The 26,051-nt window shown below is 36.1% G+C and overlaps 1 protein-coding gene across 1 annotated transcript in view; it reads right to left on the reverse strand.

The window, feature by feature from the left end:
- The window catches only part of LOC126726802 (alpha-glucosidase-like), a 31,892-nt gene extending 12,979 nt beyond the window's left edge, over positions 1-18,913 (reverse strand). Inside the window, exons 1-5 of the mRNA XM_050432170.1 lie at positions 18,560-18,913; positions 12,249-12,943; positions 10,496-10,726; positions 9,763-10,409; positions 7,469-8,335 (exon numbers count right to left, since the gene is read on the reverse strand). Of these exons, the coding sequence (XP_050288127.1) occupies positions 7,469-8,335; positions 9,763-10,409; positions 10,496-10,726; positions 12,249-12,943; positions 18,560-18,840 (2,721 nt within the window). The 5' untranslated portion in view covers positions 18,841-18,913. The remainder of the gene's footprint in view (positions 1-7,468; positions 8,336-9,762; positions 10,410-10,495; positions 10,727-12,248; positions 12,944-18,559) is intronic.
- Positions 18,914-26,051: the final 7,138 nt, after the last annotated feature.

The raw sequence follows: 26,051 nt of genomic DNA on the forward strand, positions 1-26,051 counted from the left end.
ATTCAAATCCAAAAAACCCATAGCAAACCCACCACCACATCACAACCCACCACCAACCCCGCTGCAAATCCACCCTACATCAGAACCCATTACCACTACCATTGCCACCAAAAACCACCACCGGCCACAAAACTCAACCAAACCCAACGCAACAAAACCCAAATCCATAACAAACCCACCACCACCCCCACTGAAAATCCACCCTAGATCGAAACCCACCACCACTGGCCATAAACCCCAGCCAAACCCATCGCAGCAAAACCCAAATCCTTTAACAAAACCCAAATTCAAAAAACCCATAACAAACCAACCCATAACATCAGAACCCACAACCACTTCACTACAAATCTACCCTAGATTGGAACCCACCACCACCACTGGCCACAAAATTTGAATAAAAAAACTCAAAAGCCCACAACAAACCCACCACTATCGTTACTTGAGAGCACAACACTGTTGTTGCCTAAGAGAAGAAAGAGACAATGAAAGGGTGAGTCATAGAGAAGGGTCGTCTTGGAGAGAGAGGGTTAAGAGAGAAGAAAGGCCTGAGAGAAACAGAGAGTATTGGAACAGAGAGAGTAGGGAGAGAGAGAGTGAAAAGAGATGTTTGAGAAAGAAAAGGAAAACTGAGTAATGGAGGGTAACGGGGATAGAGATTAAATTGTCTTTAAGGACCAAATTGGCCAATTTTGAAATGTGTTTGACCTAATTAGTATTTGCCCAAACCTCAGGATATGTTAGTGGAATCTACCATTTTTTTTTCCGCTCCTCCTGCTTTCTTTATGCCTTGTTTGGGAGGAGGGAATGGAATGAAATAGAAATGAATGAAAAAAATAATTTTAGAATATTCTTCCCTTCCCTTGTTTGGGAGTTTTAATGGAGGGAATGGAACCATTCTCTCGTTTGGGAGTTTAAGTGGAAGGGAATAGAATGGGTAGGAGAGAACACTTATTCCTCTCTATTCCCTTAAAACCTCAAATTTTCATTCCCCCCGAAATTGGGAGGAATGGTAGGGAATGGAATTAGATTTAATAATTTTTTTATTAAAACTCCCAAAACACCCTTATATATTCAATCTTTTATTTTAAAATAGAGGTCTAATAGTAATATTGTCATAAAATGATTCCATTCTATTCCCTCCATATTACTCCCAAACAAGATTACTTACATTCCATTCATTTTCAAGGTTACTTAATTTCATTCCATTTTTTTTCCTTACTTAAATACATTCCATTCCATTCTATTCTTTTCTATTCCTTTATGATCATTTCATTCTATTCCCTTATGAACTCTTAAACGAAGCCTTATTCACTTTCGAATTCTTTCCTTTTTCTTTTATTTTTTGTTTTTCGGTCAGCTATTGCTTTCCTTTCTACAAATCTTTCTCTTCTTTTTTTTTTTTTTTTTCCTTCACTTCTAATAACTTCTAACTCCTTTTCATTTTTTTTTTTTTTTTTTTTTTACTTACCTCTACCTTCCGCTTCCTCTCTTCGCTTCTATCTCTTGTTTTTCTTTTTCTTTTTTTAATTTGGATGCCTCTTTTTTTTTTTTTTTTTTTAATTGAATTGAAGAATATTTTTAATTTTTTGGGATATGGTTGTAGTTAATTAATATTTGATAGTCATACTTATTTTTTTTATTCTTCTTCATTGAATTGTTTTTTTTTTTATTGACATTGTAATTTTTTTTATCTAGAAATTTTATAATAAAGTGTGTATTTATTTTATATACTTTAAAAAAACTAATGTTAGCTCAAAAAAATATGTAATAGGGATATAAGTGTAAATATATACAAACTCGATTTTCTATCCTCCCATTTTTCTTCTCAACTAAACAAAAAAAATTTCCATCTTTCTACTTTTATACTCCCAACCAAACACAAATGGGAGAAACTAAAATCTTTTCTATATTTTTTCCCAACCAAAAAGGATAAACCATCTATAATTGTCCCCTCCCCCTCATTTTTTTTTTTCCTATAAGTCTAAAGGCATCCAAATTTTCTCATATAAAATCATGTACACACTATCTTTTCTTTGTGTTTTAGTGGATGTGAGCACCATAATGCATGATCAGTTGTAGTCATGTTCATCTTAAACATAGGCTTGAGAGTATGCTATCAGTCAAGTGGGTAGGGACAAAGCCTGGAGTTTGATTGAGTGGGGGTTGGAGTATTAAAATTTTGAAATTTTGCATAAAAAACCCACTTAACACCAACTTTTTAAAATTTTGCATAAGAATTTTTGGAACGTGGGATATCAACATTTTATGGAATTGAAATATCAACCATTTTTGGAATTGAGACCAAGATTTTTAATTCCATTTCAGATTGACTATTAGAATGAAATATTTTGTTATCTGCGTGTACTAATACAGCTGAAGAAAATAATTGCATGTCAAGTAAAACATACCAGGATCCAAGATGAGCACATATTTCTAACCATTTTGGTGAAGACTGAACAGTATCAACAATTTTCGCATTTGAACCAACGGGAAGTTGATTTTGATCAAGAGTAAAGTCCTTATAGCCATCCATGTAATCTATATCTGTCCACATAACTTCAAAAGGTATTCCAGCTTTTGCATAGACAGCAACCACGCCTTCAAGGTCAGCCACGTTCTTGTAACCATATCGACACTGATGCAATCATTTATATAAACTTAACAATAACCACTTGGGTTAGCATTTCTTATAAAGTTTTTCAGGATAAAAAATATTGCAGGTCAAATCTTATTTTGGAGTGAAGATTATGTTGGCATACAATGGAAGCCTGAATATATGTTGACAATACAGTTATAAATCTTCTTCAAAAAATCGCATAACATCTCCTACTGTCACCTATTTTTTTTCTTCATAAGTAACCTGTAACCCACTATGGCGTCTTTCTATAAAGGTCACTTTTACTGATAGTATTCATTAAACTTCATTTAGGCCAGGATTTGTATTGCCCTAAGTGATGGCCCAACGTATTGCTTGCTCTATTAGTAGATCTAATCTTAATAAGAATGAAGTGTCATACTATTGTCATAGTTTTCACCACGGCTTTCAAAATCAATTACTATAATTGAAAAGGAAAATCCTAAAAGAAGTCAAAGGCAATTAAAGAGTAAAGAGTTAGAACAACTTGAAATTGAAATTTGTAAACCCTATCAGAAGGATCATATTAAAGGTGAGCCAAGGACTTGAATTGGAGCTGATCAAAGAACCTAAGCTGGAGCTTCTGCAGAAAACAGAGCACTGGAACAATTGCTTCTGTATAGACGGCAGTAGCTTAGCTTGTATCTTTGTAATACTACTTGTAGTTTAGGTTTTGTAATAGTTAGGTAGTTGTAATTATTGGTACGTGTCTTTTGCTGATTAGGATAGTTCATAACAGATTTTGGAGGGAAGATCAGTATAGTTTGGAGTTAGTTTTAGGGATTTGGTTATTTTCTTGTTGTATAAAAATACCTCGATGCACATTCAGTTTCTAATTAATGTAAAATATTTAATCATCAAAATCTTATATGGTGATGATGCCAAAAAATTGTCAATGAGTTGCGCAGCCCTCACGTGCTCTAAACAAAATCTGCGAGACGGAAACAAAGAAAACCCTACATAGAGTACCAGTGTGGTACCGGCCAAATACCCTCCGAAAGTTAATTCAGAGAGAATTTCTACAACTCTAGATTCTAGAATGCCAGAGCTGGAAAAAATTACGCATACCTTGGCTTGTGAGGGATTTTGTATTTTTATAGTGGTATAGAGTTGACCTTCGTTTCTTGATGGAGAAGGTATTTCCTTGTAGAGAAGATCCTTTTTAATGCCCATATATCATGGGATTATTTCCTTGTAGGGATTCTAGGCGTGAGATGCAAGACATTTCCATATTAGGTTTCTTAGAGACCATTTAGGCCACATGGGTGCCACGTGGCTTCACTATCTGTCTCCCTTGCATCCGTTCGTCTCATTGGAATCCATTCTCTACAAAGAATCTGCCCGTCTTACTTAAGTCCGTCTACTTCGAAGGGTCTGTTCGTTTTTCTGCCTTTCTGTCTGACATACGATCCCCTCTACTAGTTCTTTGACTGTCAGGCCATCTAGACCATCTCCTTTGGCAACACTGTCACTTATGACTAACTCTATTGATTGGATTCATCTATCTTGGGATTTATCCCTATCAGCTGCCCCCTCACTCTATGGGTTTGTCGCCTGGTATCCCAGACGAACACCTAGAGTGACGATCTCACCTAGTTTCTAAGGAGTCATGTTTTGATTGACGGGCCAGTTGAGAGTCATAAATGCTGGGGGGGCACATGGCACAATTTTAGTGGTTGGTTACTCAAACCGAAGTGTCTCTTTGTCTTCCGTGCTGTTTCTTCTATATATATGTTGCTTCTCCTCTTCATTTCTACTTTTCGCAACCATTTTCTAGTGTCAAAGAGCCACTGTCACCTGTTACTCCGTCACCTTAGCGCATTCGTTCACCATGTTGTTTCCGTCCCTTTTCTACATCGTACACTTGTAAGTGCTCTCCGTCCTATACGCATATTTTTCTTTTCTTTGTTTTCTTTAAGTACTGTATGTCCATCGCATATGCAAACCTGTAGAGTCTTAGGAGTTTATCCATCACATGTAGGTGTAATAGATGTCTAGTGAAGCGTCAAGTGAACAATCGTGTGTTCGTGAAGGAGCGGGCTACAATGAGGTGTACCCGTCAGGTCAAGACGACCCCGGCGCCTCTTATTCTGAAAGGGTTCCATCTGCCAACTCACCTTCCGAGGAGGAGGATGAGGATTTGGACGTGGACGAGTCAGAGAGTAAGACAAATGAAGACTCAAACTGCAAGGAGAACGTTGAATCTCCTATTAGATCCGTCATTGGCCCTGACTGCCTTAGGAAGTTTGTTCTTCCCCTCATGTGGACGGTCAACGATTTTAACTCGACCATTAAAAGAAAACATTTTTACACCTTACGGGAGAGATATTAGATTCCCATCAACATCCCCATCCGTCTACCCTTTAAGTTTGAAAAGTGCTATTACCATGGTGCTAATGACGTCGTGGTGTATGAGCAAATGTTCAAGGCAGGATTTAGATAGCCTTTAAGTGCTCTCCACCATCACTTATTCCAATACCTAGGACTAGCCATCACCCAGATTGCTTTGAATGCTTGGAGAATCTTCCTTGGTGCGGAGGTGCTATATGGGGTTCTAACTAAAGGGAGACGTCAACTAATCGTCTAGGAGTTCTTCCATTGTTACCGTCCTTCCAAGATTGTCAAGCCTAGGGGCATTTACAGCTTCCTACCAAGGAAGCCGTCGCTCAGGCTAGTGTACAAGACTCTTAATTCTAACCAAAATTGGAAGAACTGGTACTTCTTCATCCAGGGGGACAACTGGATGTGCCATCCTGATGAATGGGAAAACATGCCCCTTATTGATAGAACTTAGGGTATAATGCCTCTGTCTGGTAAGCGTCTGCTTGTTTAAATTTGCCCGTTTATTTATTTTGTCTGTTTTACTTTTTAGTCTAACCATCTCTTATTGCAGCTCAGGATCGTCTAGAGGTTAACCTTCAAGAGTGGAGCTTTTTGGAGAAGATCTTCAAAATCTCATTAAAAGAGAGGACGTGGAAGAAGCTCGTCACCTTGGACACCCTGCACTGGTACTATGAGGGTCCCAAGCCTACAGCTATTGCCCGTCGCTATGACTCATAAGCACGCCAACGTGAGTCTGTCGCCTATTCCTTTTTTTAAAAAAAAAAATTAAAACTTTTTAGTGCTTTCTGTCTAACTCTTTCTTTCCATCTCCTTTGGTACAGAAATGGAAGACGGTAAGAGGAGGGCTTACATATGCCAACAAGCCGCCGCATAGGCGAAGAAAAAGCAAGAGGAGGGCATGCCCCCTAAAGGAGCGGGTCCACTGAAGCCATTCATCAAAAGGAAAACAATAGACAAAGTTGACTGCCCTGCCAAGAAGCCAAAGGTGGTGACTGGTCCAACCGTCGAGGAGACGCCTTCGTCTGCCAAGCTGCCTCCTCCGCCCCATCATGGGGCAGGAAAGGGTTTAATGATGGTTAAAGGTCCCGTCTCTGAGAAGTGCCCCACCCTCCTCCACAAGGATTCGTGGTATGCTATCGGGCAGCTCTCGTCCATCATTAAGGACTATGATTATGAAAACTTGGGCAACCATGCAACTGAGGCCATGGGGGAGACAAGCCTCTTCAGCTTGGCTCAGGTGCGTATTCGTCCTTCTTTCTCTCCCGTCACTTTGTTACCCTTATTTCTAACCTTGTTTTGATTTTTGCAAGGGGTACTAATGATGAAGGGCTTGATAGACTGCTGCATGGCCCGAGAGAAGTTGGTTAAGCATTTGAAAGAGAGGGCTGAGACCGTGGAAACGGGGCTACATGAGCTTGAGGCCTGAGGGGAGGTGCAGATCAAGAAGCTTGACTTGACGAAGAAAGCCCTGGAGGAGTTGGAGGGACAAGCTGAGGTGCTGAAAAATGTGCTTAAGAACAAGGAGGGGGAGATCTCCTTGTTGAGGAAGCAAGTCCTTTGGGCTAAGGAAGAAGGGAAAACGGAGTTTCATAACTCTTACGCCTTCCTTTACGAGCTCGGCGGTTGCTTTGCTGACAGCTTCAACGACTGCCTCCGTTAGATCAAGGCCTCCTTCCCTGATCTAGACTTGTCTCAGATCTCCGTTGACGCAGCGGCCCAAACCCCAACCAGATCCGTCGAGCCTGAAGGTACCGACAAGCTGTTATATTTGATAATTAGTTATTGGAGTTTGAGATCTATATATATATATATATATATATTTAATTCAAATATTAAAATAAGTCTAATCTCAGCCTAAACTTATCTTCTCACATCCTTAAATAACTATAAATAACTATATTGAAATAAACCAAATAAATTAAAATAGATCAAAATGGACTAAAAAACTAGTCCAAGGTAACTGTCACAATAATAAATGCGTAGTCAATAGCCAACAAAACTGTCACAATAATAAATGCAAAGATTCAATTTTCAGATGTCATATAGATAGATGACTGCGCAATGATAAATTGAAACTCAATTAGCTATAAGTTCTGGTAATTGTAGTATTAGTTGGCAATTTGCCTATGATATAGTGAAATATTTTCCTTATGTATGAACATATTTATTTGATTATTTTTTCTTGTGAGTGACATTCATTAATTAATTAGATAATGGCATCACTCTAAAAAAGAAGAAAGAGAGACCCTTTATCTTTATTTTATATCCTTTTTGCTTTTGGTAATTTGCTCTCAACTTCAACCAAATGCTCATTTGACGTAAACAATACATGTTAATAGAATTTACCAACACTCGAAAAAATTACTCAATTATTACTTAGAAATTTATTAAAATAGCGATTTTTTCCAGCAACACAATTTCAAACAGTTATTACAGTTGAGTGCAACTGATAATTCTCTTACGAGTTGTCTCACTATTTCAGAAGTTTACCTCCAACTTGAACTCCTTTCCTATAAGAAGTGACAATTTTGAGACCTCTACAGTAAGAAATCCCAAGCTGTCGAAGCTTTCCTTTACAACCGAGTTTCCATTCAAGTTTGTTCCATTTGTAGTTTCTAGTTCATATCTCTTCAATCTCTTACCCTTCTTTAATCCTATGAAAATCACTTTATCTATGATCCACTTTTGGCTTAAAGCAAAAGCTCCATTCACAACTTGTGATTTAACTGATGCTTTATTCCCTATTATTCCACCATAAAATCTCACTAAACTCCATTCCCCATCCGCTCCTCCCATCTCCACTTCCTCACCATCATCCAAGAAAACTTCTCCACTGCTATTTCCACTATTGCTGACAACCACCAAGAGTTGGAATGCAGTCTTCCGAGCTGCTTGTGTTGTCATGGCCTCTCCTTGCATAGCCAGAATATTACCTTCCCGAACATGCACGTTTATATGATCAGGTGGTGCATCAAGCTTGATATACTTTCCTGATTTAACACTCAACGAATGGGAGTAGTTAAAGAGGTCAAACCAGTTTCCTGCAGGGAAGTATGCATCAACTGAAACAGCTCCTGACTTCAATACTGGTGAGACCATTACAGCTTTACCAATCAGAAATTGGGTACTGATTTCGTAAGTGTTGATATCTTGAGGGAAAGAGAAAAAAAGGGGTCGTGCAATGGGGGTTCCTCTTTGGTGTGCTTCATACATTAACGTGTAAAAGTAGGGGAGAAGCCGATAGCGAAGCCCAAGCACCTTCCTAGCTATTGCAGCAACTGAATCCCAAAGGTAGAGTTCTTGACGAATAGTATACTTAGCAGAGTGATCTCTTGCAAAGGGATAAAAAGCCCCTAGCTGCATTTGGACAAAATACAGATATTAGGTGCATAAATATATTCAATCAAATAATATGCACGACTTTTCTTTATTCCCTATTAATGGCACTCAGACTTCTATGCCTAATCACTTTGTCTCGCATAGCATTTGCAAAGATATTCAATATATTTCTACAAAATGATATTAAAAAACCAGAAAGATAAACATGCAGAGAGAGAGAGAGAGAGAGAGAGAGAGAGAGAGTTAACCACCAATGTTATACAAACTTTGGAAGCATCACTTCTTATAAAATAACAAACAAACAATAAAATTAAAACAGATATAATACATTTTGGCTTCTCATCAAAATTAAACAAACAATCAATTTGGTGCCTAAATCCCCATAGTTAATTTATATCATATTATCATTAAAGCTTTGGATTATTGTCAATATAGTCCTTCAGCCTAACACTATTCACTAAATGCCATTAAGTGTCACATGACTACATAAGAAATCAAAATCATATCAATTTGGTGAAAATGTTATGAGCAAAAAAGGGTAAATAAAATTGTAATATTGTGAGGAAAAATCATGTAAATTTTTTGTTTTTCAAGAGAGATGAGGAATTCCTCTTCTTCATCATCATCCTCATCTGCTTCATAGGGAAGTGCATTGGGATCCCCAGATTTGAGCAACATGATATTCCAAAAAGGACACACCAAGATCAGGTGCTCAACCCTCAACCACCAACCATCAACCTCACTCACATACAACCTTACTATCCAAACTTTCCTGCAAAGATATATGTTTCACAATTCACTACCCACCAACAGTAACCTTTAGATCAATAAATATTACATGACCATAATGAAAAGATCCATAGCTAGTATTCAGAGTTGCTTCATCCCAATTGAGTATGAATAGAAGAGGCACCATAGTAAGTCCAACACCCTCACCACTCATGTCAAGGCCTACTTTGACCACAGCAAAAGAACAACACCAACCCCTTCCTCCTCTACAATGTCTGTCGTGCAAGTGCCCTCTATCCCTTCTCCACTACCTTTGTTAGCAACAGGTGAATGTTGAGACTTGTGCACTCGATATGGGTGTATACAGATCATATGACATTTAACGGCACTAATTAACAGAACTGAACAGTAGGACTAGATTGACAACAATTTAAATTTGTAGGGATCAAAATTACTCAAATTAGAACTATATGGTTCAAAAAGCAACAAGTCTAAAGTTAGCAGGAACAAAATATATTTTACTTAATAAAGAAAGCAGAAACTGGGGGGGGGGGATGTTTCACAAAATCAGGTCATACTCTCCCTTTATCTACTACAAGTCTACAAAACAGTAAAATATCATATCAAAAGCCAAGCCAAGTAAAAGCTTAAGAGAAAAAAAAAAAAAAAAAAAAGTACAATATCAACTAATCGTTTTGATATATATCAATTTTTACCTGAATCCAACGCCCACAAAGTTCTTCTGTTGTATTCCTTGAAAACCCACATATATCTGCTCCAACCATTGGGATGCCAAAAAGTCCAAAATTCAAAATTCCTGGAATTGAATATGCCAAATCATTCCATGTAGCAGCATTGTCTCCAGTCCAGTGTGCGGTGTACTTGCCAGAGGCTACAAAAGTTGACCTGGCAAGTATAAATGGCCTTTTACCAGTCACATTGATTAAGGCTGCATTAGTGGATTTGGACTCCAGGAGTCCATATAGGTTGTGGGCATTATACTCCGTAATGTTACCCCAGTGTAAGGATGTTGCAGGGACAGTACTATTATTAATGGGCCGCGAAACTCCAGCATTGTTAATTTTGTAGGGAGGGTCATCAAGAGTAGAATTTGGAGTAGGAGGAGAAGTTATAAAGTTAGAAATCTCATTCATGTCAAGCCAAAGACCATCGAAGGGAAGAATATCTTGAAATCTTTTTATCTCACCACCCCAAAATACTTCACTAACTGGATTTAAAAAATCAGGGAAGTAGACTAGGCCTGGCCAAACTTGACCCAAGTAAGGGACACCATCACGTTTTATGAACACATCAGCTTGCATCCCCCTAATGTAGGTTCCATATGTCTTATTCACACTGATACCTGTAAAATAACACATTTTTACATCAAAAAAGAGAGTGAGAATAGTTACAGCAGAAGAAAACAATTGCATGTCAAGTAAAGCATACCAGGATCCAAGATGAGCACATATTTCTGACCATTTTGATGAAGAGTATCAACAAAGTTTTGCATTTTGTCCAATGGGAAGTTGATGGGATCAAGGGTAAAATCCTTATAGCCATCCATGTAATCAATATCTGTCCACATAACTTCAAGAGGTATACCAGCTTTTGCATAGCCAGCAACCACGCCTTCAAGGTCAGCCACATTCTTGTAACCATATCGACACTGATGAAATCCTTTACACAAAGTTAACAATAACCACTCAGGTTAGCATTTCTTATAAACTACGTCACGATAAAAACATTGCAGGTCAAATCCTAATTTGGAGTGAGGATTATATTGGCATACAGTTGAGCCTGAATATAAGGGAATGTCCTAAAATTAACTTTAGAAAAGAACAACGCATTACAGAAATCAATCTTTTCAATTGGTCCATCAAAAAGTCTTCTTTTTCTTTTTCTTTATAAGTACTCTGTAACCCACTATGTTCCCAAATAGAATTACATATGGTGTCTTTCTATAAAGGTGACTATTACTGGTAGTATTCATTAAACTTCAATTTGGTCAGGATTTGTATTGCCCTATGTGATGGACAAACATATATTTTCTTGTTCTAGAAATTCTTCTTCATTCTAAGGAAGTAATAGATCTAATTTCAGAATGAAGTGTCACACTTGTCAGTTTTGACCATGTCTTTCAAAATCAATTTTATTATAATTGAAAAGAAAAAATCCTAAAAGAAGTCAAAAGGCAATTAAAAAGTAAAGAGTTAGAACAACTTGAAAATGAGATTTGTGAATCCCTTGATGCTAACTTGAAAGTTAACTTTAATTACCTAGATCTAGATGGTGAGGTTAAGATAGGTGTCATTCATCTACTTCTTACAGTCTCTAAACAAGATGTTCAAGTGAACCACTACCTTACTTCGGAATTGACATTGAGAATTATATTAATGCAATATCTAAGAAAGCGGTGTAGAAATTGAGAATAGAAGTAGAGTCACATCTGGATTCTTATCATATGATATGGATCACTAATACAATATTAAATGTTGATAAATTGTGCCTTCACATTTGAAAGAAGCAAGCTTAAAGAAACACTTATGTACGATGTACTGTCTTTTAAGCTTTGTCACTTTTATGTTTTGGGTCACACATGGAAATGGGATCATGATGCACTCCTTGCCAGGCATGCTACTCTTTTGTTGATTGCAAAAAGAAGTTCATTATCACATATGCTAAACACATCTAATGTTGAAGTGCATTAATCAAAATTAAAAAAAAAAAAAAAAAAAAAAAAAAAAAAATCTAATGTTGAAGTGTGTCAAATGACATTCTTAGTATAGCTCTTATCTCGATGGAATTGAGTTCTTTTGGAGTCAGAAGTGATGGCACTATAGTTGCATGTATAATTTACCAATATTTAGAAATAAAATATAATGTTAAAGAATGTATTACATATGACATGATATATGAAGGTGATGTTGTAAATTCATAATTCCAATCATAAGAATAACAAATTAAGATTCTCTAGAGTTTTCAAAGTAACTCCACTGTAGAGTTCTTAATATGTTTATGCATTCATTCTTAAAACAATACATCAATATTAAAAAGAATGTTGACTATTACAATCCAATCTACTCATTTGAAACTAAATTGATAAGATTTTAAGAACTCTATCACGGAGTCTTCAGCATTTTTCTATTCACAATATATGAAAAGGCAAACAAGACAAGAGCAGAGAGAAGATAGAAGTTACCAAAGGACCAATAAGGCATAGGCGTAGGGCGGCCGATGAGTTCCGTATACTGCTCCATCACCAACTCCGGCAATGGCCCAGCAAAAAAGTACAAGTCAATAACCCCACCAATCACCTTATACGTAATCCTATCACCACTGTATATCACATCCATCCCATTACTATTCAACAGCAAAACACCATGACTTTGAATGGCCGGTGATGTTGATCTAGCGTCCATGTAAAACGGGTGCGACCCATAAAGATTGACATCAAGATTAGCACTGCCGATATCGGCGTTCCACAAAGTGAGCGTCTGAGTGTCATCGGGAACAAGCTTGAAGGACCGCTTGGTGTGCTCGCCAAGGCCATAGAGTGAGGACTTGGTTTTGGGGAGCGAGGAAGAGAGCTCGATGTACTGGTTTTTGAAGATGAAGGGAGTGGAGGCGGTGTCGAAGATTGTATCGTTTGTGGATTTGCGGGAGATGGAGAAGGTGAAGGGAGAGGTGGTGTGGAGAGTGAGGATGAGGTCGGAGTTGGGGTCGGAGAGGAAGTAGGAGGTGGTGGAATGGGAATGGGGTGGAGATGACGGAGTTTCGAGGAGAGAGTGGTGTAGTGGGGAGTGGGCTTGGCGCGGGATGATGTCTTGTGGGATCTCCCATCTGCGGTGGTCGGAGTCTGTTATTTGAATTCTCAGCCGATCCTTGGTTTCAAAGCTGTGGACAGGCAGCTACCGATCAGCCAAAATTTTTGTGTTATTATGAGTGTCTATAGATCAGGCTGTGCAAATAAATAAAAAAGCCCTAACCCGCTAGCCCGCCCAACCCAAACCGATGCGGCCCAATTTGTGCCAATCCATTAAGTGAGGTGTGTTGGGGTGTGCTGGCTAGAGCATTCCCATTAGCTGTTCTATAAAAAAAATGTCATTTTAATACACTAAAAACCTACTTTAATATTTTACCACATCATTTTACAATATCTCCTACATCACATGTTTTGTTTTTCAATTCTATATATTAAAATAATATTTATAACATATTAAAATAACATATTAACTCCTCAATAACAACAACAACAACAACGGCACAATCACCACTGCCCCAACAATGGCTACCAACAACAACCAGTACCGCAACAACAACACCAACAGCTACCACCAACACAAACCCATTACCAAACTCATACCCACAACAAATACACAGCCACTACTGGCACAAACCCACATCCACCAACGCCATAAACCCACAACCACCACCAACACAGACCCATAGCCACCAACGCCACAAACTCACAGCCACCACCGTCGAAATCCTCCCACAACCCACACAGAGAATGCCGATCCAAAACCCACACAACCATTGTCGAATTCACCATCAAATCACAACAAAAAAGAAAAGAAAAGAAAAGAAACCAATGCGATAAAGATCGGCCTAGCTTGATGCTCCGGCCTGGGTTTCGTCGGAGACCTACCGCCAACCCATCCATCGGAACCCACAGCCTAACCCACCCACCACCGTTAGAACCGAACCGCCGACACCATCTAAACGCACACATCACTGACTAAACCCACCCATCAAATCACAGCAAAAAAAAAAAAAAAAAAAAAAAAAAGGAAGGAAGAGGAAGAGGAAGAGCAGTGATGCGTTAACTTGGTCCTCAGACTCAAACCTATGGGGAAACTAGCTACTTCAAGAAGAACCTAAGTACTAGATAGAACCAAGGTCTTGCATGGTACTCGGACTCAAACCTATGGGGAAACTAGCTACTCCAAGAAGAACCTTAGTACTAGACAGAACTAAGGTCTTGCATGGTCCTCGGACTCAAACCTATGGGGAAATTAGTTACTTCAAGAAGAGCCTAAGTACTAGACAGAACCAAGGTCTTGCATGGTCCTCGGACCTCCTGCTTTGTGGAAACTAACCCGTACTGGCAACTTTCTAAATGTTTTAGCTAAATTCAATCACGCCTCGGTCCTCGGACCAGACGCTTAAGGGAGGTTAACACTAGAAACATCATTGTAAATGTTGAAAAGAACCTTAGTACCCGATGATCCCCTCGGACCGTTTACTTTAGATTACATGTCCTTCGGCAAATGCGCTATTCGCAATGAAGAACATGCAATTATTTTCCTGATTAGTCCTATATAGTTAACTAATTTAAAGTTAGCGGTCATGTGCCCGTCAGTTTTGATAAATTCAGGGTGACAACTCTTTACCATCAACGGCCTCAATTATAAATACTATTCGAAAGAAAAGATACCAACACACCCATTCATAAAACAATTGTACAAAGGAAAGGTTTGCAAAGTGAAATAAAGTCATCTTTTTATTAGATAAAGAAGAGGTACATTGTACAAAAAAGGGCTTAGACAAGCCTGTTTCAAAAGCTAACTATAAAAGCAGTCCATGGGAGCGATAAATCCACAATCTTATTCTAGCAGCAATCGAGCAAGCATGGGTGGTGCCGGCAATGGGAAAGAAGGAGAAGTGGATATGCTAGATCCACAATCTTGCCCTAGCAGCAATCGAGCAAGTATGGATGGTACCGGCGATGAGAGAGAAGAAGAAGTAGAGACGCTAGATCCACAATTTTGTTCTAGCAGCAATCGAGCAAGTATTGCTCTAGCAGCGACTGAGCAAGTATGGATGGTACCGGTGATGAGAAATCCCAATCCGCACACACGTGACACACGGCGCTGGATGAAATCCAAACTTTGTCGCACCAAAAATCTGATGTGACCTACACCAGCTTCGGATTTTGGCTGAAGGAAGAGAGACTTCTTTCTTATCTGGTCGAAGGGAAGAAATATCTTTGGTCTCTGCTTTCCTTGCCTTAACTGTATCATTCTGAATCTTGGCGATGCCCTTGGCTTCTGAAGAGGGCTTAGTTCATCCACCCTCACCCTTATCCTTGGCCATTTCATTCCCTAAATCTCAATCACCACCTTGGTGGGGCCCTTGGGAATTTCTGAAGAGTTAAGAGCCTGAAACTCTCGTAGAACTCAAGGATCTGTAAATGAAGAGGAGCGACCCCCCCCCATGTGTCTTATATAGGAGGCAAACCCGGTGACAATTAATTCGCCCAAATTTCCAAGAAAGAATTACAAGCGAGATAAATCTCGCTCAATTTCCAAAGCAGTCTCCAACCGTTGGATTTGCGTCACCTTGTAAAAAGACCTTAATGAAAGTGCGTCTCGTGTACCGAAACGGTAGGAACGCAGCTTGGATAAACTAAAAGAATGTCTTACAATCAGACATAGTGCAAAATGGGCGCAAAAGGACTATCATCACATCGAGATCCTCCTTTCCTCCCATGGGGAAGAAAAGAAGAATCTCGAAGGGCTATTGTGGGAGTAATAAACTGGGGAGCCCATATCAATATACATGTTAGGCCAGGGGGCCAGTCCAAGGAAGAACCCCTCCTCGGCCATGGGAAGAATCCCTCATCGGCCAGTTATGGCCGAGGACAAAGGAAACGGCTTATCACTGAGAGTGGCACTTCGGGTCACTCCATGGAACAGGAAAAGTACCAAAACAGAAAAGGATAACGAAGAGAATAGAAATGTCTAAGGGAAAAGCTGCCATTATTGCATTCAGTGCCTTGTACTTGACATAGCCATGCTTTTCTGCCTTTACAACCACTCCCAATCACTTAGGAGAAGAGCTGATGAGACAAGTATCAGCACTAGGAACCCAATTCATGAGGAAGGAAACTACTATAAAAAGGGTGAAGAGAAGCAGAAAAGGAGGGCTGAAACCCCTATCACTCAAGAGGCACCATAAAAAGCTCCTCGGACCGTGCCGAGGACCAACCCTCTTTGATAAACTCAGTTCATCCTTGCTTGACCGTGATAAACACCATGTTAACTGTTGCCCATGCACTAAAGCCTAGCTCTTCGACCCATTCTCTACAAATTTATTGTATCGGGCTCACTGGTCCAAGATCCCATACATCTTGGGCTTGGGTTGCAAAACGTGACCCTACAAAATATATATATATATCATCCTCCACTATTTCCTTGAGTGTTTTCATCCACTAGTTATTGCATGTGACTATTTGGTGGGCTTGGTATTTAAATTCCAATAATCATATTTATTGACACATCAATTTGTAAGTTTTATGTACCAAAATTTGTGGTAGTTTACAAAATTTTCTTTAAAACATAGGGTTTAATTTATCAAAATAATAAATTATGTGTAAAATTGATTTATAAGACCATAAGTGGAATATATTATATTTCCCAAGTAGTACACCTAACATTTTAGGCAAAAATAAGATACTATACTTAACTCTTACTTTTCAATTATAAATATTAGATAAAACCACTATGCACCTTTGGTGCAATAGTCAACCCATTATTCAGAGGGAGCTTCACAAACATAATCTAAAATAAAATAAATTATAAATATTAGATGTCATCATTTATGATATATATATATATATATATTTATCTCTTCGCCCACTATTTCCCTAAGTGTTTTCATCCACTAGTTATTTGACTATTTATTGCATGCAACTATTTGGTGGCCTTGGTGTTTAAATTCCAACAATCATATTCATTGACACATTAATTTGTAAGTTTTATGTACTAAAATTTGTGGTAGTTTCCAAAATTTTCTTTAAAATATAGGGTTTAATTTATCAAAATAATAAATTATGTGCAATATTGATTTATAGGACCATAAGTGGAGTATATTATATTTCCCAGGTAGTATACCTAACATTTTAGTAAAAAATGAGATACTATACCTAACTCTTGTCTTTCAATTATAAATATTAAATAAAACCATCGTGCACCTTTGGCGCGATAGTCACTCCACTTTTCAGGAGGGAGTTTCACATATATAATCAAAGATAAAATAAAATTTGAATTTTAACAATTGATTGATGACAGATCTATTAATCTTTGATCACCTCGAAATTTTGCAAACATGAAGAATATACGAAGATAATGTAATTTAACGGTGGATTTGTCAATATTTGCATCTAATTAAAAAATATTAAGTAGTGTAATATTCTTTAGAGTTACACCAGGTGTAACTTGAACCTAACCCATATATATGAGTTGGGTTCAAGTTACACCTAGTGTAACTCTAAGCAATGTTACATCATCCAATAACTTGTTATTGAATTAATATTTTGAAAATCCAACTATTGAATTACATATTCTATATGTTCTTAATATGCATGTCAATTTTTATATCAATCAGATACTATTTACCATTTGATCTATAAACTCATATTTTATGCATTATTTTAAACTACAAAAATTTGAAATTTAACAATTGATTGATGACATGACTATTAATGTTTGATCACCTCGAAATTTTGTTTGGATGAAGAATATACGAAAATAATGTAATCTAACGGTGGATTTGTCAATATTCGCATCTAATTAAAAAATATTAAGTGGTGTAACATTACTTAAAGTTATATTAAGGGTAACTTGAACCCAACCCTATATATATATATATATATATTTATTTATTTATTTATTTATATATATCATCATTTATGATATATATATCTCATCCTCCATTATTTACTTGAGTGTTTTCACTTTTCATCCACCGGTTATTTGACCATCTATTGCATGTGACTATTGACTAACACTCGAATCTTTAGTGAGCCAGCTATAAAAATAAGGGTACGTTTGGTACACTGAATGAGGATTACGATATGAATTGTAATCTTTATTACTAGGAATAAAATGTGTTGTAATATAATAACTAAACCTATTCATTAGTTTGGTTGTGAGTTATAACATTAGAATAAAACTTAACATTTATTTTAGGAAATTTCCTACTCATACAATTATATCTCCTTAAAAATTGTTATTTTTAAATTTAAGAGAGATATGTGTTATTTTTTATGATTTTTTATTTTTATAATTGTTAGATGTATATGGAAAGCTTGTTTATTTGGAAATATATTAAGTTTTGAAATTATTGCTCTTACTAAGGAATAGCTAATACAATCTTTTAAAGATGAATAATTATTCCTCATTTTGAAGAATAACAATTCATAAGGAATGATTATTTCTTATAATAAAAATATAATCAAATTAAAGAATAACTAAACCATATAAATAACTATTACATTACAGTGTTTATTACCGTCTACCAAACATGTCTTTAGTTTAGAATATTCGTGTTGGAGAATTATTGTTATTCAGGTTTCACATGCTTACGTGGCTCCACAGCATTGGTAATCCAAAAAAGTCAACGGTAATAGGAAAATATCAATATGAATATGACGAGCAGATTTTTGGAGATGATAAGCAGATTTTTGGAGATAATTCACAGAGAGCAATAGCATATACGCAAGCATACCTGGCAATGAAGTTGAGATTCTGAATGTCAGGCCCAAAAATGGAGGAGCTGTTAATGAGGCCAAGATATGCGATCAATGATTTGCCGGATGGATCAATAGACACGGATCGAATTCTGTATCCATCCCCAACTAGGACTGCATCTTTTTCTTCTGATCTGCCGTTTGAGCGGGGCAAGTAACAAACCAAGATACAGAAGAAGAAGAAAAAAAGTAGAGTGTGGTTTTGTTGATGATGATGTTGAGGATAAGATAAAGCTATTGCTTTATTTTTTTTCTTCATTGTTTCTTATTTCTACGATGAGAGAAATGATCCACTTGGGTCCTGGAGCCTTTTGCAATTTGTAGTTTTTATTCTGGATGTACTCATGGACTCGACCTTTTAAGCTAAGCTAAACAATTTAAAGTATAAATAAATATTATAAATTTTAAAAAGGATATTAAAAAAATTTTAAGTTATAAAAAAATAATAATAAATTTATAAAAATTAAAAAAAAGTTATCAAAAATAATTATAACATTAGAAAATATAGAATTTTATTTCACGAATGGTTTTGATTAATACAATTGGATTTTACAATTTTTTTTTTTTTTTATTTTACAATTTTTAATATCTTTATTCCAACCAAATAAAACATTTCCTTAAAACAAAACAATAACATAAATTTATAAAACTAATGATATATGAGCTAAAAAGTCTTTTTCCACTGCCATCTCTTTGTCACGTCATTTATTAATTTTTTATGAAAACTTTTGACACCTTTGGATTTGTTGATTAGTTTTTTTTTGGGGGGGGAATATTTTCTCTTCGGGCCAACCAAATTGCAATCTCTCCAAAATGGAAAAAAAAAACAGATACTATTTGGTCCTTGCTTCTTGGTGCTTCTTTGTTCGTTCTCCCTTTTTTTGGGGTAAATTCCACTAACATACCTTAAGGTTTGGACAAATATCAATCAAATCCAAGACATTTCAAAATTGACCAAATTGGTCCTTAAAGACAATTTAATCCCTGACCACATTATCCTCTGTTAATTTCTCTCTATTCTCATTGTGACTCTCTCCTCCTGCGTTCCCCTTCTCTTCTCTCTTTAGTCATCCCAATCTTTCTAACCTCAGATCAGCCACAACCACGACCACAACTAACTAATAACCCAACTTTACCCACTCAAATCCTCAAACAGAAACCCAAATCCAAAAAACCCATAACAAACCCACCACCACATCACAACCCACCACCAACCCCACTACAAATCCACCCCATATCAGAACCCACTACCACCGCCACCAAAAACCACCATCGGCCACAAAACCTAGCCAAACCCACCGCAACAAAACCCAAATTATCCTACAAAACCCAGATCCAAAAAATCCATAACAAACCCACCACCACCCCCACTGCAAATCCACCCTAGATTTGAACCCACCACCACTGGCCATAAAACCTAGCCAAACCCATAGCAACAAAACCCAAATCTAAAATACCCATAACAAACCAACCCTCTACATCAGAACCCACAACCACTCCACGCAAATCTACCCCAGATTGGAACTGACCACCACCACTAGCCATAAAACCCAAATATTTAAAAAAAAAAAAAAAAAAAAAAAAAACAAAAACCCAACACTACCATTACCTGATAGCACACCATTGTTGTTGCCTAAGAGAAGAAAGATACAATGAAAGGGTGAGACAGAGGAAGGGTTGGCTTGGGGAGAGAGAGAGAGAGAGAGAGATGTTTGAGAAAGAAAAGGAAAACTGAGTAACGGAAGGTAACAAGGATAGGGATTAAATTGTCTTAAGGGACCAAATTTGTTAATTTTGAAATGTCTTTGACCTAATTGGTATTTTCCCAAACCTCAATGTATGTTAGTAGAATCTACCTTTTTTTTTTCCGCTCCTCTTGCTTTCTTTATTCACTTTTGACTTCTTTCAATTTTATATACATTAAAAAAATTTAATCTTAACTAAAAAAAAAAAAATGTAATAGGGATATAAGTGTAAATATATATAAACTCGATTTTCTATCCTCCTATTTTTCTTCTCAACCAAACAAAAAATTTTTCCATCCTTCCACTTCTCTACTCCCAACCAAACAAAAATGGGAGAAATTAAAATCGTTTCTATCCTCCCAACCCAAAAGGATAAACCATCTATCCTTGTCCCCCTTCCTCTCATTTGTTTGCTACAAGTCTAAAGGCTACAAGTCTAAAGGCTACAAGTCTTAAGGCATTCAAATTTTCTCATATAAAGTCATGTACACACTATCTTTTCTTTGTGTTTTAGTGGATGTGAGCACCATAATGCATGATTAGTTGTAGTCATGTTCATCTTAAACATAGGCTTGAGAGTATGCTACTAGTCAAGTGGGTAGAGATGGAGTCAGGAGTTTGATTGAGTGGGGCTGCAGTATTTTTTTTTTAAAAAAAAACCCAACTTAACAACAACTTTTTAAAATTTCGCATAAGAATTTTTGAAAAGTGGGATGTCAACATTTTATGGAATTGAAATTGTAGAGTCCCGATTTGTGGCCCAAACCCAAAGTGTATGGGATCTCAGCCCAATGAACCTAATACAATAAATTTGTAGAGAATGGGTCAAAAAACTAGGCCCTAATGAGTTGAACAACGGCTAGTATTGAATTAAATGACAATCAAGTACAAATAAGAGATATTGATATCAATGGACTTTTAGTTCGAGGAGGTCAAAATTATATGTATTGATCACAGTTGGATACAAAGACAATTTAGATTGCTACAGTGTTCTCTCTCTATTTTTCCAATCCCTTCTTCACAAAGAGTCTTTCACATTATATATCTTTCTCTAGACCATCCTCATCCTACATCTGTTGATCATCCGAGCCTTTACTTGAGTACCTGTCCCATCAAACACCATTTCTGGTTCTCTGTGAGTTGTGGTAGCCAAGGTAGCACTGTTCAGAGGTCTTCTCCACATAAATGCGGTCAGAAAAGCAGCTGCAGTGCATTTAATATGGTGGTGGCAGCTTTCCATTTGATATTTCTAGGTCTCCTTCCTTCTCGTATGTTCATGAGGCATGTCCCTATCATTGGAACTTCTTGGAAGATCACTCTAATTGCTGGATTATATACTTTGAACTATATTCATCAAGTCCGAGGAGGAGCTCCTTCTCGGACAACCTTTCATTTACTCCCTACTTATGGGACTTGAACTGGGAATATCTAATAATTATTTGCTCTTCCTCGGACCTATTTATATTTTCGGATAAAACCCAAGGCCCAATATATGATCTTGGACCCTTACTCCTACAGAAATATCAACAATTTTTGGGATTAAGACCAAGATTTTTAATTCCATTTTGGATTGACTATTGGAATTATATATTTTGGTATCTACGTGTACTGATACATTGTTTCACAATTAACATTGAATATATATATTGACACACACACAAACCCACACGACACATACCATTATTAGACTAAATGAAATTATAATTTATATTGAATTTAATATTTTTTTTACAAAAATCAAATAAAATTATCAGATTGTTATTAAAAATAAAGCAATTATGGTATTTTTGTAAATAAACAAACATGTAGGATATTTTGTACACTTGACTAAATCACATTTTTTATCCCCAATCCCACCCATCTGTGTTTTTACTCTTTATCTCATATCCAGCCTTTAAACAAGTGTTACCTACTTTTCTCATCTCCGCTTGCTCTTCTTCATCAGTGTGCCTCTAAATCTGTCTCTAATAATCTTCTTCTTTGTCTTTTTTTTCAATGTGTCTCTTTTATGTTTTTTTTTTAAATTTTTTTGTTATATCATGTTCTTCATTTTGCTCTCACTTTCCTTTCTCTCACTGTGCCTTTTGATTACTTTAGTCAAACTCAGATCCATCATCTTATTTTCTCCTCTGTTTTAAATGGAGATGAAGAGTAGCCTGGGTAGTGGTTCACAGAGTGCCCAATTGGCCATAAATTTATTTGGGTCCAAAATGCTAAGAGTGAGTTGATAATAAGCAAGAAGAGACCAATGATAACGATTTTTTTTTTTTTTTTTTTAAGGCTAATTGAACATTAAATATGACCATAGAAAATTTTTTCCCCAAAATCCAAGGGGGCGTGGCCCCCGACCAAAGAGTATCTTCGTCCCTGCAATTGGGCTAAGTTAGAGAAATGAGAGTAGTCATTTCGTTTGGCACAATAAACCAACTTTGGACCTCTAAATAGAGGTTTAATGAACTAACGATGAGTCTAGAATTTGAGTGCGAACTTGAGAATGTATTAGGCACCTAAGATCGTACGACCAAGTGGACTAGCCTTCACTTAGTGTTGTTAGAGGATTTTTAAATAATGAGACAATTAAGGGAGCCTTATCCTAATCATTTGTTTATTGCATTAAATAAAATACACTCATTTGACACATTTTTAAGGATCACATCAAGCATGGAAGGAAACATACTTGAAATCAAATCAAATTTTATTAAGTGAGAAAGCTGGCAATCAGTTAAACATTTACCAACAATGGAAGATTTCATCATCTCTAAACATATTCATATCATATCTAACTTACTGTGCTAGTATTGACTAAACAAATCATAGAAAACTATTGCAACTGCAGTGCATTTCTCTGTGCGATCTATTGTTCGAAGTGCCAACTATTTGCTCTTAAAAATACTATTGTTTTGAATGTTTATATGTTTACATTAAAAGGACAGGACGTGTCCCTTGTTTTAAACACCTGTACAACAACTATTAAACACCCGGCCCAACTCCTACAGTCAGCAATTTATGTTTCTATCAAGCAATTCTTACATGGATAACATCGTAACAAAACCTTGTAACCAAACAACCCACATCCCTCTAGATTCCTTCACGCGAAGTCGCCATCAACGTCAAGCAGTCCAGTCCCTCTTCCACCGGTGGCTCGACTTAGAAAAAAATGTAAATATACCCTTGCCAACAAAATATTATATGTTAAACTAATTTATTGTGACTATCCTAATAATAATGTCAAACATTTTGATTTGAGAATTACAGAAATTTGGGTTCAACAATATTGAGAGTAATGTTACATTCACGACATTTTTATAATAATTTCACAAAAAATCTAATATGGTAAGCTACTACTAATTCTAATATACTGATTCTAATTTGGACCCAATACTGATATTATTTTTTTACTCACCAATCTTAGCTTTTTGCTTAAAATTTATTGTAAAATTATTGTGGACATAATATTACTCCAAATTAATTCTGCCCCCACTAACATAATCCTTAATCCATTTTATTAAAAAAAAAAAAAAAAGCTTAAATAACCGCAATAAATACTACCTCAAATAACAACTAACATAAACCAAACAATAACAAAACCAAACAACAAATGAACAAATTATTGAACAAAATGCCTATTATAAAACAAAAAAAAATAAAAATCTCTAATCATTCAAATTTGTAGCTTGTTCAACTTATTCAATAAAATAATTTCTAATCTCATTTTTTTTTTAATAAATGGTACCAAGAAAAATATTGTTGTTGTGGATTCTCCTTAATGGTAACAACAATTATACTCTTTCTGGCTTTATAGTCGCAATGATTTTGCTCTTTTTAGCAACTTGACTTGTGATTGTAACAAATATTCAAATTATCACTTTATTAGATTTTGAATAATTTAAATTTCTTAACGACCATTCTAAAAAATATTTCTACGGCTGCCACTGCCCTCTTTCCCTTAAAACGGCGACCATTATGACAACTCCATCAACAGCATCTCCTCCGCAAAATGTACTTCAGCAAAAAGAATTTTATGCACAATTTATCAGCCTGCACACAGTGCAACACAATTAGTCCATAATTTTCCTTATTATTTCAATGAAGTTCTTGCTCCAGAGCGAAATTTGTAAAAGAATAATAAGTTTTAAAATTTTAATTGAAGTCGGCTTAAACATCTGGATTATCCATTGTGACTCGGTGACATCAAAAAATGGGCCCCTTTACCGTGTAAGCCATGTGAACATATCTGGGTATTTGTGGTGCTTTGAGGTGGCAAGAGCTGGGTATTTGTAGATATGACAAAACAGGCTGATCAGGTTCTATTCGGGTTAATCGGATTACGGGTCAAAATGAGTCATTTGAAGCTGGTTAAAAATGGGTTCGGGTCAATCGGGTTGCAGGTCGTGTTGGGTTGACCTGTATTTTTCACATGATATATATATTTTTTTTAAAAAAGAAAACATGTATTTGTCATTTAGAAAGTTATGTAACAAATTACTTGATGTAAAATGCATTACTTTGAATTCACCACTTATATCAAGAATGAATTACACTTATTAATACTTATTCAATAATTTTAAAATTATACAAATCCTAACATTGCTATCTGAAAATATAAAACAAAATTACAAATGACTTATTGGATAATTCATTTGACAAAGAATAAAAACATATAAGAAATTTACAATCTTAAAAATTAATTTTATAATCTATTGTCAATTGTGGTTGGCACTCTATGTCAATTGTGGTTGGCACTCTATTTCAATTTGAGTTATATATTAAAGTTTAATTGTTTACTTATTTATACATGGTCTCTTTTATGAATATCATATCATCGCTAAACAACACAAACTCTAGGAAATATCATAATTTATTTTGAAAAACAGTTTATTTTGAACATAAATTATTAAAAAATAGGTCTAAGCATTCATAATTTATATTAATTTAATACTTTGACTTCACTATTTTCACACTAGTGAATATTTCTCATACATATTTACAATTTTATATCTATGCTTTTAACTGTACTGTAACCAAATTATCTTATAGCATGCACTTTGTTATTTAATATCTAAAAATCTTTACTAATTACAGAATGCTCAATCATTCATCTTTTAATTAATTTATATACAGTTATGTAAATGTCTCAATTGTTTCCTTAAAACTCACAACAAACAATTAAATCAATATTGTCTTAATTTTTTTTTTTTTTTTACCAAAAAAAGAGTTTTAAAAAATGGTTCGAGTTTAGGTTGGGTCACGGGTCAGGTCACGAATCAACCCGTTTTTGCTTCGGGTCAAAAAATCATGTTTGGACCAGATATTTTTTTAGTCGGGTCGGGTTAGAAAATCCTGACCCGTTTTGCCATGTCTAGAATACACCATTAATTTGAGGAGACATCATATCACCATACTTCAAGAGTACCTTATAAACACCATACTCCAAGAGTACCTTATAAACGACAACAGCAAATCTAGATACCCCATGTCCTGAAGCTTTCATTGGGTCTTCTATTTTAATTCATATGAGAACATATTTATGGTGTAGTGGGGGTTCAATCTCAATTCCAAAATGGGGACTAGAGTAGACCAGGTCATGCCTTCAAAAATTCAAAGTAGGCCCATTATTTTGCTGACCATTACCAAATTTAAACTAAGCAATGCGGACAAGATAAGCGTGGTTACCACTACGAGATTTTGTACCAAAGCCACTCAAGCCATGGGACCTGAAATGATA

The sequence above is a fragment of the Quercus robur genome, chromosome 5 (assembly GCF_932294415.1).
Source record: "Quercus robur chromosome 5, dhQueRobu3.1, whole genome shotgun sequence".
NCBI classification, from domain to species: Eukaryota; Viridiplantae; Streptophyta; class Magnoliopsida; order Fagales; family Fagaceae; genus Quercus; species Quercus robur.